At 44.1% G+C, this 12,179-nt stretch overlaps 1 protein-coding gene across 5 annotated transcripts; it reads left to right on the plus strand.

Annotated features, from left to right (window-relative positions):
• Positions 1–4,598: 4,598 nt before the first annotated feature.
• Positions 4,599–10,850, plus strand: LOC112289621 (growth-regulating factor 4). Of its 5 annotated transcripts, none has more exons than XM_024534973.3 (6): positions 4,599–5,073; positions 5,674–6,685; positions 7,332–7,565; positions 7,778–8,267; positions 8,571–9,659; positions 10,117–10,850. In XM_024534973.3, exons 2-6 carry the CDS (start codon positions 6,250–6,252, stop codon positions 10,163–10,165), a joined length of 2,298 nt encoding a protein of 765 aa, XP_024390741.2. In that variant the 5' UTR covers positions 4,599–5,073; positions 5,674–6,249; the 3' UTR covers positions 10,166–10,850. The 5 variants fall into 5 exon arrangements, with proteins under 5 accessions (XP_024390741.2, XP_073393803.1, XP_073393799.1 ...); XM_073537702.2 differs by having other exon boundaries at positions 8,571–9,196; XM_073537698.2 differs by having other exon boundaries at positions 8,577–9,659.
• The last annotated feature ends 1,329 nt before the right edge of the window (positions 10,851–12,179 follow it).

The raw sequence follows: 12,179 nt of genomic DNA on the forward strand, positions 1-12,179 counted from the left end.
GCCTTGCAGCCATGGACACATCCCCTTTCCTTTCACTGCTCAGTCCAGTGGCTTTATCACAAGAGGATAACATGACTACTTTCTCCACACACATACACACACATACATACATACATACACACACACACACACACACACACATAATAATAAGAGTAATAAAGGATAAAGAAAAGGAACAAACAAGGGAAAAAGTAATAAACTAAAAGAAAAGAAAAGGATAGTTGACCTGACCTGACCTGAGACACCCACAAAGAAGAAGAAGAAAGAGATTGAGAGTCAGGGAAACACCCCCCCCATTTGCTAATCATACCCTTAATCAGCATGGATGGGAGCAGGACTACAATAATTAGAATAATAATTATTAATAAGCAGAAAGCACATCTTACAGTCAACATATGGATGAACACACAAATTCATCCATCCATCCATAAGTTAAGTAAATGGTACCTTTCATTCACTATTTCTTTTTCTTTTCCCCCCTATTCTCTGTTTTTCTGCGCTCTTGTCAGATGTGATGGAAAGGCCTTTTTTTATTTTATTTCTTACTTTCTTACTTTCGCCCCTTCCAAGGACCCCCCCCCCACACCCAGGCACACAGCTTGGGTAAGAGCAAATATATAAATAAAGAAAGTAATAAGCAAAAAAAAATTGAAAGCTGACATGAATTGAGATTCACTAACTCATACACATCTCCCAGATAACATGAACTTCAATAATCTGTGTCAATAAAATTTACAATTAAAAAATAAAAAAGCAAAATCTTTCTGAAGTTTTTTCAAACTCTGTGCTGCTTCTTCCATGTCTTCCATGCCTCTTCTGTGGGTTGCACTTGCATCCTGCAAAAAAATAATAAAAATAATAATAATAATAATAAAACATCATTCATGTACCCATACTTGGTTTGTTCAATGTGAGGGTAGTGAACCTACAGTATGGCTAGATTTTGCACACTAATTGTTATCCATTTATTCAAGATAAAATTGTGCCTGTGTGTCAATTTCAACATGTGTATGTGTATGTATGTATGTATGTTTGTATGTATATCACATCAAATGATTTGTAATTATAATTATTTTTACAAAACGAATGAATTTGAAAATAAACACGGAGTTTCTAAGAGTGCATTTCATTTTATTTGTTGATCTTGAGATACTAGTCAAACATATGTAGTGTGATTGCTTTAATATATTTAGCAAACCTGCTTTACTCTTTAAATATTATGTTTACTTGCTTTGTTACAAATGAATGAATGAAAGTGTTAATAATGGTTTATTTTTATCATTATCAGAAAGGGGATAGATTTTAAATGAAATTTCACTTTAATTAATAAAATAGATAAATATATTTTCCCTCTTAAGTCATTGAAGATGATAAAGTCCTACGAATTTCTCCATACCATTACACTAAACTAAAATATACATGAACACATAAACAATCAAAATAATGAGGAAAATAAATAAATAAATAAATAACAGAAGAAGATCCACAGCCATTCCTCTCAAAAAGGGAAAGATTTTCAATTCTTATGATAAATGTAGTCACTACTTTTCATTTACTTTTTTTTCTTCGTTTTATTTGGATTCTTTTTCCATTTAGTTTATTATTAATGCTCCAATTCCACTTTAGAAGCAAGTTAGGTAGTAACATCATCATAAACCCACAAATATAGTTGCAGTGCTTTTGGTGTATCAAGAATGCCCGGACAAACACTTGCAACCTTCAAAACACACACACACACACACACACACACATATATATATATATATATATATATATAAATAATTATTTATTCATTATACACACACATGCATATATTTATAGTATCAATCAAAATAAGATGACTTAGAGAATTGAGGATATTACGTGTTTTTTAAGGACAAATTCTTTAGAAAGACAATGAATGCTTGCTGGGTAAAGTGTATTTGTATTTGTATATTTTTAAAAACTCACTGAGTTTAAAAAACACTTATTGAACTTTAGAGCAACACTTATTTTTTGTTTAAAATACCTGTATATCTAGTAAATAAGTTAATTTCAACAAATTTTGTGTCTCGACAAGTTGTAATTCACCTGCAGTTTTTCCACAGTATAATTTTCATGTTTCCATGCGTAATTAGTTGCTTAACTAAACACCACTGAACTCTTTTGCTGAAAATATTGTAATTTTCATACACATTTTTAAAACATCAGATTATGCACCTAAAAGAGAGGCAAATGTAAAATCATTCATTTTCAACAATAACACCCTGTAGAGGAACTTGGGCAGTAGATTCAACGTCACAAACACACAAATAAAACATTTAAGTATGAATAAACAAAGGTAAATAAATAAAAATAAATTAAGACACATTAATGTGATTTCGATTAAACGCTCTTTTAATATTATTTTTATTGTTTAAAATGATAATTAAAGTGCAATGATAATAATAGAAAAGGTGGTTAGAGAGAAGTTCTACATCATTTACTTTAATATCTCCTTCTTCATATATATATATATATATATATATAGATACATACATACAGAGAGAGAGACTGTGTGTGGGTGGAACTGAAGTGTTTTGTTTATTTATTTATTCACATAATTTTTGTTGTTTTATGTTTTTGGAGTGATGAGTTAGTTAAATATCACAAGTCTATCATTCCCTTCATTCCCACTTGGAAGTATGTTAGTCCAGTATTGGAGAGAGAGAGAGAGAAGCAAAAAATGACGATGTATGTTTATTATTATTAATAATACAATTATTGTGATTATTATTATCATAACTGTTATTCTAGCATTGCACCTCTCTATCTCTCCCCCCAACAACTGTCTCAAGCCAAAGCCAAACTCTCACAACCAAAGGATTGCCTGCTCTCCCCCAGAGGTCAACCAGCCAATTAACTGGGTCAGTCCCTCTCTCTGAACTGCTTCAGAGTTTTGTTGGTTTTTGATGGTTTTTATTTGTTATATTTTGTTTTTAAATGATGATGATGGTGATTAATATTTTTAATAATATCATTCTCCTCCCAGAAGACATGATTAAGATGAAAAAAGAAAAGAAAAGAAAAGAATGACATGATTTACCTACAATTGTTATTATGTTTGGTGACCACAGTTAATATTTTATTTTCACTGTAAATTTGTAGCAACAGAACCACCCCAAAAGCATTTTTGTGGGGATGGAAGGAATATTCCAAAAGTAGTACACTGGTGCTCTCTTGAGGTGAGACAAAACTATTCTACATGTTCTTTTTACCTTTGAATGTTTTGACCACCAATACATTCTATTTTTCTCAAGTGTGTTTGTGTGTGTGTATATGTATATATACACACATATATTCTCATACACATACATTTTGGTCATGTAAAACCCAAAGCAATTTATTTTTGTGTCTATTTTGAGGGGCATTTTATTCAATGTTAACTACTTGGTTCAATTTACAGCTATATACTAGACTTTAACCTTCAAAACAAAATCATCCTTGAAAGCATGCATGAAAGGATGAAAAAAATAACATTTTGACACTTCAGGAGTGTAGCTTTTTTACACAACCAAAATGTATGCATACTAGTGCATTTTTTGTAATGTAAACTTTTATATTATGTTACTTTTTAAAGTGTTTGTTCTTTTTCTTTTTATTTTAATACTTCCAGCATGAGGGGTAAAAACCCAAGTAAAATAAAAAAAACATGAAAAATAAATACAAGCACTTACCCAATGACCATGATAGCATGAGTGGGGAGGCTTCTGATTCAATAAGAAGTGGTTGACATGACTCATGATAGGAGCTCATGCTTGGACTTGACCCTAATCTAAATCAGGTGGATCCAATTCCCTCACTATTCATGAACAGGATCTTCAGCCCAGGTGCTGTGTGTTTTGTTTGTTTCATCTTGGGAGCCCTTCCAGCATTAACCCCCCCCCCCCCCCCCCCCACTCTCTCCTTCAACCTAAGCTGAGGTACCCCCACTGGACAAAACACCCCTACCACCACTCTTCACTACAACAAACAACAGTAAATCCAACACAGACATCCACCATGAGAAAGCTTCAATCCAAGCACCATCACCAACAACAAAACCCACAACCACACCAACACCAACAACAGAAGCAGCAGAAGTAGTAGAAGAAGCAGAAGAAGGACTGACTTACTTGTGGACTGATTGACTGAATGTATGAATGAATGAATGAATGAATGGAATGGAATGACTTGTGTGTAGAGAGGGGGAGAGGGAAAGGGGAGGATAGATAGAAGTATGACCAGTTTGGGTGCAGGAAATTGAGGAAGAGGGGAGGTGAGAGAGAGATTGGGGTTACACGTGTTAAACTGCTTGCCCAGAGAAAGGGGAAATGGGGCATTGTGTATGTACCGAGGGGGGGAGGGGGTAAAAGAGGAAGTAGGATAATTGACCGGAGGAGGAGGAGGAGGGTACACAAGGGCAGAGCTGGGCAGGGAGGAAGGGAGGGGAGTGAGAGTGAGAGTACAAGAGACAGAAAATTATACTGGCGCGGAGTGGATCTAGGTCGGGTGTAGATGGCCATGAGGCGGGGAGGGCCACTGGGAAGGCGAGCCTACAAAGGGGAAGGCAGCGAAGGCCGGCGTCCAAGGGGAAAAATTCCATTTTCTGTTCTTACACTGGCAGCTGAGAGAAGCACGGAGGCGGCAGCGCAGAGATTTGTTGATGGAGCCTTAACATCAACGCCACTGTGCGAGGCCTGGTCTGCAGAGAGAGAGAGAGAGAGAGAGTAAGAGAGAGTGTGTGTGTGTGAGAGACTGAGTGAGTAAGAGAGAGTGTGTGTGTGTGAGAGACTGCGTGAGTAAGAGTGTGTGTGTCTTTGTGTGTGGGGGAGAGTGCGAGAGGGAGAGAGAGTGTGAGTGAGTGAGGGATATCTAGAGAGTAGTAGTAGCAGGAGAAAGAGGTTGGCTGGCTGGGTGAGAGAGAGAGGGAGGGAGTGGGAAAGAGGTGGGGACGCCGAAGGTGCCATGCGCTCTGTCTGTCCCCTCCACACTGCCTGGGCTGGTTGTGCGGCAGTGTTCGCAGGAGTCGTCGTCGCCAACGGAGACACAGCCAATTTGCAAGTGATTGCATAGGTTAGTCGTTGTATTAATACTAGCCGCAACTTCCCCACACTGTGTCCAATGCTTGGTTCCTCATTAGCCAGAGGTAGCGGCCGCACCTGTCTGTCGTTTGTAACAACGCTCCCCTCAGTGGTACTGCTGGTGGTAGAACAGCTGTGCACAGGGGATGTACTAGTTTTGAGTATTGGGACCCAGGTGCTCTAATGGATGATGATCAAGAGTTGATCAATTTCACAGGGGAAGAGTAGAGTTAGTTATTGATAGCGCGGGCGCACTGCAGTAGTGCAAGCGTGCGGCAGACGGGGCTGGTTTCCGAGGAACGCTAGTATGTGTGGGTTCCTGTGTGTTGCTTGATGGAGTGATACGTCGTAGCTCAGCTTAGTCAAGAGTTAAGCCGCTTTGTACATTTTCTTTCCAGCAGCGACCGTCCATCCGTTTTCTAGCTATTGCCCATGATGAACATGGTTTGAGGTTGTGGGTGGGTGTTTCCCACTTGGCGAGGTTGTGGGTGAGTGGGTAAGTGGGTGTATGTGTGCCTATGTGAGTGTAGAAGTTAGCTGTAGATGGCATGTGGAACAAGGGTTTTGAAAAAAGTGGAACAAGTGTTTGCAGGTGTATTCGCGAGTGTGTCAGGACACTATCGAGTTGATCAGATGGTGAAACGTCACACAGCTTTCCCGTCTGCTTGCCTTTAATACTGAAACGCAGGCGCACACCCCTCTCGCAACCGCGAAGCCGCGTGGCAAATCCTTAGGCTGGTTCGTGATTTCGGCAGGCAGTCACTAGTACTCTACATGTGTGAGTGTCGTGTGTTTGTGCTCTTCGTCGGGGATTACAGGGCAGCTGAACTTAGAAAACAGTGAACTTGGACAAAGGTTTAGCAGTAGCCGCAGGTTGGAAAAAAAAACAGTAACCAGGTCAGTTGGACAAATGAGGTCATTGTGATTGTGGTGCGAGTGTTCCAGCTGGATAGATTGGGAGAGGCTGGATCAGGAAACCGTTGGAAAGAGGGTGAAGAAGTAGTGGCAACTACCCATACTCTGCTACACAAGCCGAGTTTCACCACCTTTGAGTGCAATGGGCTTCGTGCTCGGCTCTGTAGTTGACACCACTCACTTGGAATCACGGAGTACTTGCCCTCAAGGTTGATGTCGGAGCTGGGTGGTCCGTCGAGCCGATTGCCTGTCAATGCACACTATGAGCTCACCCAACTCGCCAGGGTCGCTATCACCCAACAACCACCGGAGTAGTTTGAAGCACTGCCGATCAGCCTCCGATATGGACTTGGAAGATAGACGCGGCGGTGGTCCTCTCAAGGTGTCGCGAACTGATTCCTTTCATCGCCAGTCCGACCTTAAGATGCACATGAACGGGAGCCCCAGCGGTACCATGGTTCTTAGTAGTAGTATGGTCTCAGACGGCAGGTTGGGTTGCTCACCTACCAACTCTTGCGCTTCCGATGGATCGCTTCTGGGAAACGACCAGGGGAATGTGGTCTCCGACGCCAGGCTTCTCAGACAAGACTCGCTGGTTGCGGCGTCTGGCTACTCTGGAGGTCAGGGCGGCGGAAGGCCGCTTTCCTATCACCACCTGCAGTCATCTTCATACCACTATAAGCCTTCGGGTAAAGTTACCACTTTTGGCGTCAATAGTGGTTCTGAGATGTTCACTTTTCGGTGAGAGCTCGGTACTACCAGTACTGAGGTAGTTGGGGACTGAAGCTCCAATTGATGTCTACATTTTGTATTGTGTGCGTGGTCTTAGTGCACGTGGTTCCCCCGAGTTGTCACACTGAATGATCAGTCTGTTATCATTTCTAGAAAGCTAGAAGACAATGAGAGCACGAGATTGACCTTGTTCCAGTCGGTGTTGTGGGTTCAGAATGTGAGTGGGAACCGTAATGCAGGTGCCACCGCTTTCAGTACAGAATCTGTTTCCGTTGGTTCTTGCCCAAATATCCATCTTATTGTTTGGTGCGTTCTTCTAGAAGTGTGTCTCCAATCACTCATTCACTTAGTCTTCACAGTTTCTAGAAATGATGACCGACCGGCATATGCTACACTCGAAGAAGGGCGACTTCTTCAACCTTTTAGTATCTCGTTAGCCCGGCTACTGATCACTTTTCCACAGTCGCTTAGGTTTCTTACAACAAGTATCTGGGGGTGCGGTGGAGTCGAAGCTTGTAGTGTTCGCGTCGGAGACACGTAGGTATCTATGATGGTGATGATCATCAAGTTTCTGACGTCGAATTATCTGTTGGATGTGTGCAGGTGGTGGTCTCTCAATGGGAAGGGAAAGTATGAACCACATGGGTCAATCTGTACACAATCCCGTTAACAGTGCCCGTGCCCCGTTCACTACCAGCCAGTGGGCAGAATTGGAGCATCAGGCACTCATCTTTAAATACATGATGGCAGGTGTTAACGTTCCGCAGGAGCTTCTAAATCCCATTCGCAAGAGTGTTGCCACAATGAACGGACTTGCCAGCCACCATACTGCTAATTGTGAGCCTCTTATCTGCTTTCTCCAAAGTTTGTACGCAATGCAGGTTCTTGTTCAAATAGAGACTTGGCCAGAAAATGAGTTGGGGTATTCAGTACCGAGGCACGGTATCAGATATGCAGTATCTTACAACTTCATTCACAAAAACTCGGTGCAATCTGGACTGTTAGGTTTCTAAACACTTTGCTATTTGTCCTCGGGGTCGGGTTTGCAGTGGGATGGGGAGCTTTTCACTTGGGGGTCCCTAACAACACCGATCCAGAGCCGGGCCGTTGCCGGAGAACTGATGGGAAGAAGTGGAGATGCGCCCGGGACGTCGTCCCTGATCAGAAATACTGCGAACGTCATATGCACCGTGGCCGTCACCGTTCTCGCAGGCCAGCGGAAGGTCAGACGTCGTCTGCCTCACAGTCTGGCTCTGTGGCCTCCTCTGCGCCCCAACCGGCAATTGCCGTCGGCGCCTCCCGCACTTCAACGCCCACTCCGGGCACCAGCTTGACTCACAGCAACCTGAGGCCGGCGATACTAACCGGAAACTCGCAATCTACTTCTAACCTAGGCGGCGGTGGAATGGGTTACAACAGCCCTGGTGGCTCCGGAGGCTTGTCTGGTGGTTCTTCGCCGGCGGCATCACCCGCTCAGTTCCAGCTTCCGGTCCTTTCATCTGCTACTGGCTCCTCAGGTCTGACCAGCAAAGACTATAGGTACTCTTACGTGACCACATCCTTGGCTTGAATCGTACTTTTATTGACCTGTGACTAAATCTCGCACCCCTCACCCGTTCATGCTCAACAGCGCACAAGGAAATGCTAATAGAGTCACTTGTGTGTTTTATCTTGTATGCTTGTAGAAGGATATTTTCTAGTTTACTATCACACTGAAGCTCGTCTTTTGGTCATTGTTTTTACATTCTATGTGTCTGCTCTCTGTTAGAGATGAAAGGATTCACTTAATTAAGATCCTCGAGTGTGCATCGATAGGACCACGCTGATATCTTGCTGGGTAAGACTCAGGTACATGAACGGGATGGCTGTGAAGTCCGAGATGGGCATGGGTCCGGAACAGGTACTCTTCTCAGAGGCGTCTGGGAGCACTCGGGGGCTCAGCCAGGAAGCGCAATCGCTGAGCAATTTATCCAGGTTGAATACCCCAATGAACAAAGCCTGGCAGACAATGACTTCATCCAAAGTATTACCGGCCGCTCAGTCCAAGGGGAGCGGCAGCAGCTCTCTACTGAGCTTTAGCAGTCCTCAGATGGGAGGACTCCTGGGACAAGAATTCGGCTTGATGCCGGAGACTAGCCAGGTCAATCTAGCAGCGATGGCAGCTTCTCAACAGCAGCATTCATTTCTGAGCAATGGCTATGGTGGGGTGGAGTCGACCAGCGTCGGGCGGGAATCGAGTGAGGGTCAGCCCTTACGGCACTTCTTCGATGACTGGCCGCGCTCAAGAGATCCGAGCGCTTTGGCATGGGGTTCGGACGTGGAGGACTCAGACCGCACCACCAGCGCCGGTCGAGGGGGCCAGAGCAATCGTGCGAGCAACAACACGCAGTTGTCGATCTCAATCCCCATGACTGCTGCACCGTCGGGTGATTTCAACTCGCAGAGCAGCGGCGGCAGCCCATCCCGAGGCAAGTTATCTCTCTCACCCTTGAAGTTCTCGATTTCCAGGGCGGGGGATGCCTCATCTGACATGGGGCTCGACGTTGAAAACCTTCGGGTCGAGCGCCACCATGACTGGCACCGGCACACTACTGCTTGGGATTCCATGTCATGGGAACCCATCTCTGTCGGTGGACCTCTGGCAGAGGTTCTGCAGTTGGGTAGTACTACTCAGTGTGGCGGTGGCGGTGGCGGTGTCGATGGTTCTGGTCCCAACCTCCTTGCCGATGAATGGCTTGACCTCCACCAGAAAAAGTCAGCATCCCCTGTTCAGATTCCATCGCCTGACCGTGTTGCTTCACCAGTCGACGTCCTCCAGATATCCACTTTTGCTTCGCATTCTGATTCTAGTAATAGTAATAGTGGCGCCAGCAGTCCAAGTGGGGCTCTTCCTTTTGATCCAGCGTCTACTATCTCTGAATTTGCGACCGTGTAACTCTTTTAAGCTTGCTCAACTTTTGTCTTTTCCCATGTCTGAAAGGAAGAGAAGCATTTATGCTGCGGATGGAGATTTTTAACAAAAGCTGATCTGGTCGTCCTACTCTTGGAAGTATAAATGCTTCAAAAGAGGTGTAGGTCGTTGGTTTACGTTGGTTCAAGCATCGACCGTTATACTTAGCTGAATAAGCACTGTGGGAACATATGTGGGAGGACGATATATGGCTCTATTTTTATTTCTTTATTGTTGGGTTTGGACAGTGAAACTAGGTAACAGTTTATTTTAGTCTAGAATTTGGTGATCTAGTGTGGGATGGTGGGTGATGCTGCTGGTTAGCCGAGAGCTGGCTGTGAAAGTCTCGAGGTGGGGGGGGGGGGAGCTGTGCCTGTAAGAGAGTGAGAAAGTGTTGCTGATTGCAACGTTGTATTTACAATCATGTTGGGTCTGCAGGATCAGGATGAGTCTCAGTTCGAGTTCGTCACAAAATGAGAGTCGGTGAAGCCTACCTGTTGACATGCAGTGGGTGAGAGGCTTTGGGCGGCCGCCTCAGTTTTCCTTTGATTTGATCATCTTCTGCGCTAGGGTCTATATGCCATATGAGAACCCCCCAGATGATACATCGAGGCAACCTTGTGTTCCAGGGAGAATATTCTCTTGGTTGCGATTTACAGCACTATCGGGACTTTGGTACACCACGATCAAAGCCTGAGCCGAGATCAAGATCTTTGTCCCGCTGGGTCGTTGATCCAAATTTTGAGCACTTGTGCATGCTTTGCCAGCTGCACCAACCCCTTTGCTTCCGCGCCATACGATTAGTTCATGTCTTCTATATTCGCAGGCAGCTTCTTCCCACTCTAATTTATATGTTGCCTACTTGGCTCTGTATGCGGCGTTTTCACCAGAATTATGCTCATCGTCTTCTCTCTCAGCTGGCAGTCGGGTTATGATGGACGTTTACCCCTTCCCTCCCCGAAGTGGACGGCAGCATCGTCACGTCTTGGAGTGGCAGTCACCAGTGGTTGGACCATGTGGCCCGGTGCAATGCCTTGAAGGGCAAGTTGTATACTACATCCGACCAGCATGGCGTCACTTTGCAAGCTCATCTGTACTATGACTGCTCTTTGACAAGACATTTTTGAGAAATCCTTAATCCTATCCTCTTTCGTATAGAGGGCTCTCGTTCAGTGTTGAGTTTGTTAATCTTCTCATTCTCTTTTGCTTGTGCTCTACGGATGTGATCTAGATCTTTCTGGCCTTGAGTTGTTTTTGTTGTGTATTGCGCCTCTTCATGAACTTCGCTGAATTCTGCTACCGGATCCAAAAAGGGAGGAAGAAAAAGAAAAAAAACGAAAAACAAAAAACAAAAACGGCGTTGCACTCGTACCGTTTGGAATGAGCATGGTTGTATTCTTGTCACAGTTTCCTGTGTTTGATGATGAGCATCGTCTCTAAAACGGCTGGAATTGCAAGTGGGAAGAATTGTCTCGAAAGTTGCAGTTTGCAACCTATTTAACCCAGAACCAGGGACGATTACTGGCGATCAGTATGCAGGATACGATTAATAATTACCTGGTCAAGACTTCTGAAAGTTGGCGAATGTTTGACATGCATTAGTGCAGGAATCTACTGATGTGTAGTACCTTTCTTCGATAATGGTTCTGATTAGCTTCCATAGTCACTGTCACACATGCTGTTGTTTCTCATATGCGAAAGGATGTTTCTTGCGCTGAAAAGTCCAAGGACTGTACACACCGATCTAGCGCGGTACACCTCACAAGTCTTGCGTGGGTTACATCATTAGTCGTGGGCCCTTAGCTTGAGATTTTCGTGTCGACACCATCGAATCTGTGACTGGCAGGCAAAGCAGCTCTCTTGGAGATGGGTGTTCGTGGTATCAGTCCTACAATGGATGCATCCGCTCTGCAATTTTGCGACACAGAATCTAGATCACGAATATTACTTCATTCAGAATTCGTTCCTCCTGACCTGCCAGAATGTGTGAACCCGATATCCGACGTGGCTGTGTCGCCACCAAAGTTGTGCTTTTCGCTCCCGAATGCTTGGATTCGCGACTGCAGCTATGTCACTTTGGACATTGCCAGAAATCTGGGTGGTGCTTGCGTTCGTCTTAGAATAGGTCTATACAATTTCCAAAGTGCGTCGGCGCTTAAACATCGGATGAACAGCGACATCGTTACCCTGTGAGATTCTTCTGCCACAGTATTCCCATAGTGAAGGTTTGAAGTCAGACACCAGCTGGTCGCAGTTTCGCAGAAAATTTCTTCGGCCGTAGCATCACCAGGACTGACGTGCAGCAGTGGTGTCAGACACATGATGAAGGGTTTGAAACCTGCCTGTGTGTACTTCATGGAATTTCATTCGACAAGGAAGAAAACAGACAACAAATCCAGGATCCTAGGCATGGGGGTCTAACCTCGTTGCGAGAATTAACCCCCACAAGAGTAAGAAGAAGAAATAAATAAATAAAACATAAAACTGAAAAAAACACAGAA

Source organism: Physcomitrium patens, chromosome 12 (genome assembly GCF_059467195.1).
Source record: "Physcomitrium patens ecotype Gransden chromosome 12, ASM5946719v1, whole genome shotgun sequence".
In the NCBI taxonomy this organism is placed as follows: Eukaryota; Viridiplantae; Streptophyta; class Bryopsida; order Funariales; family Funariaceae; genus Physcomitrium; species Physcomitrium patens.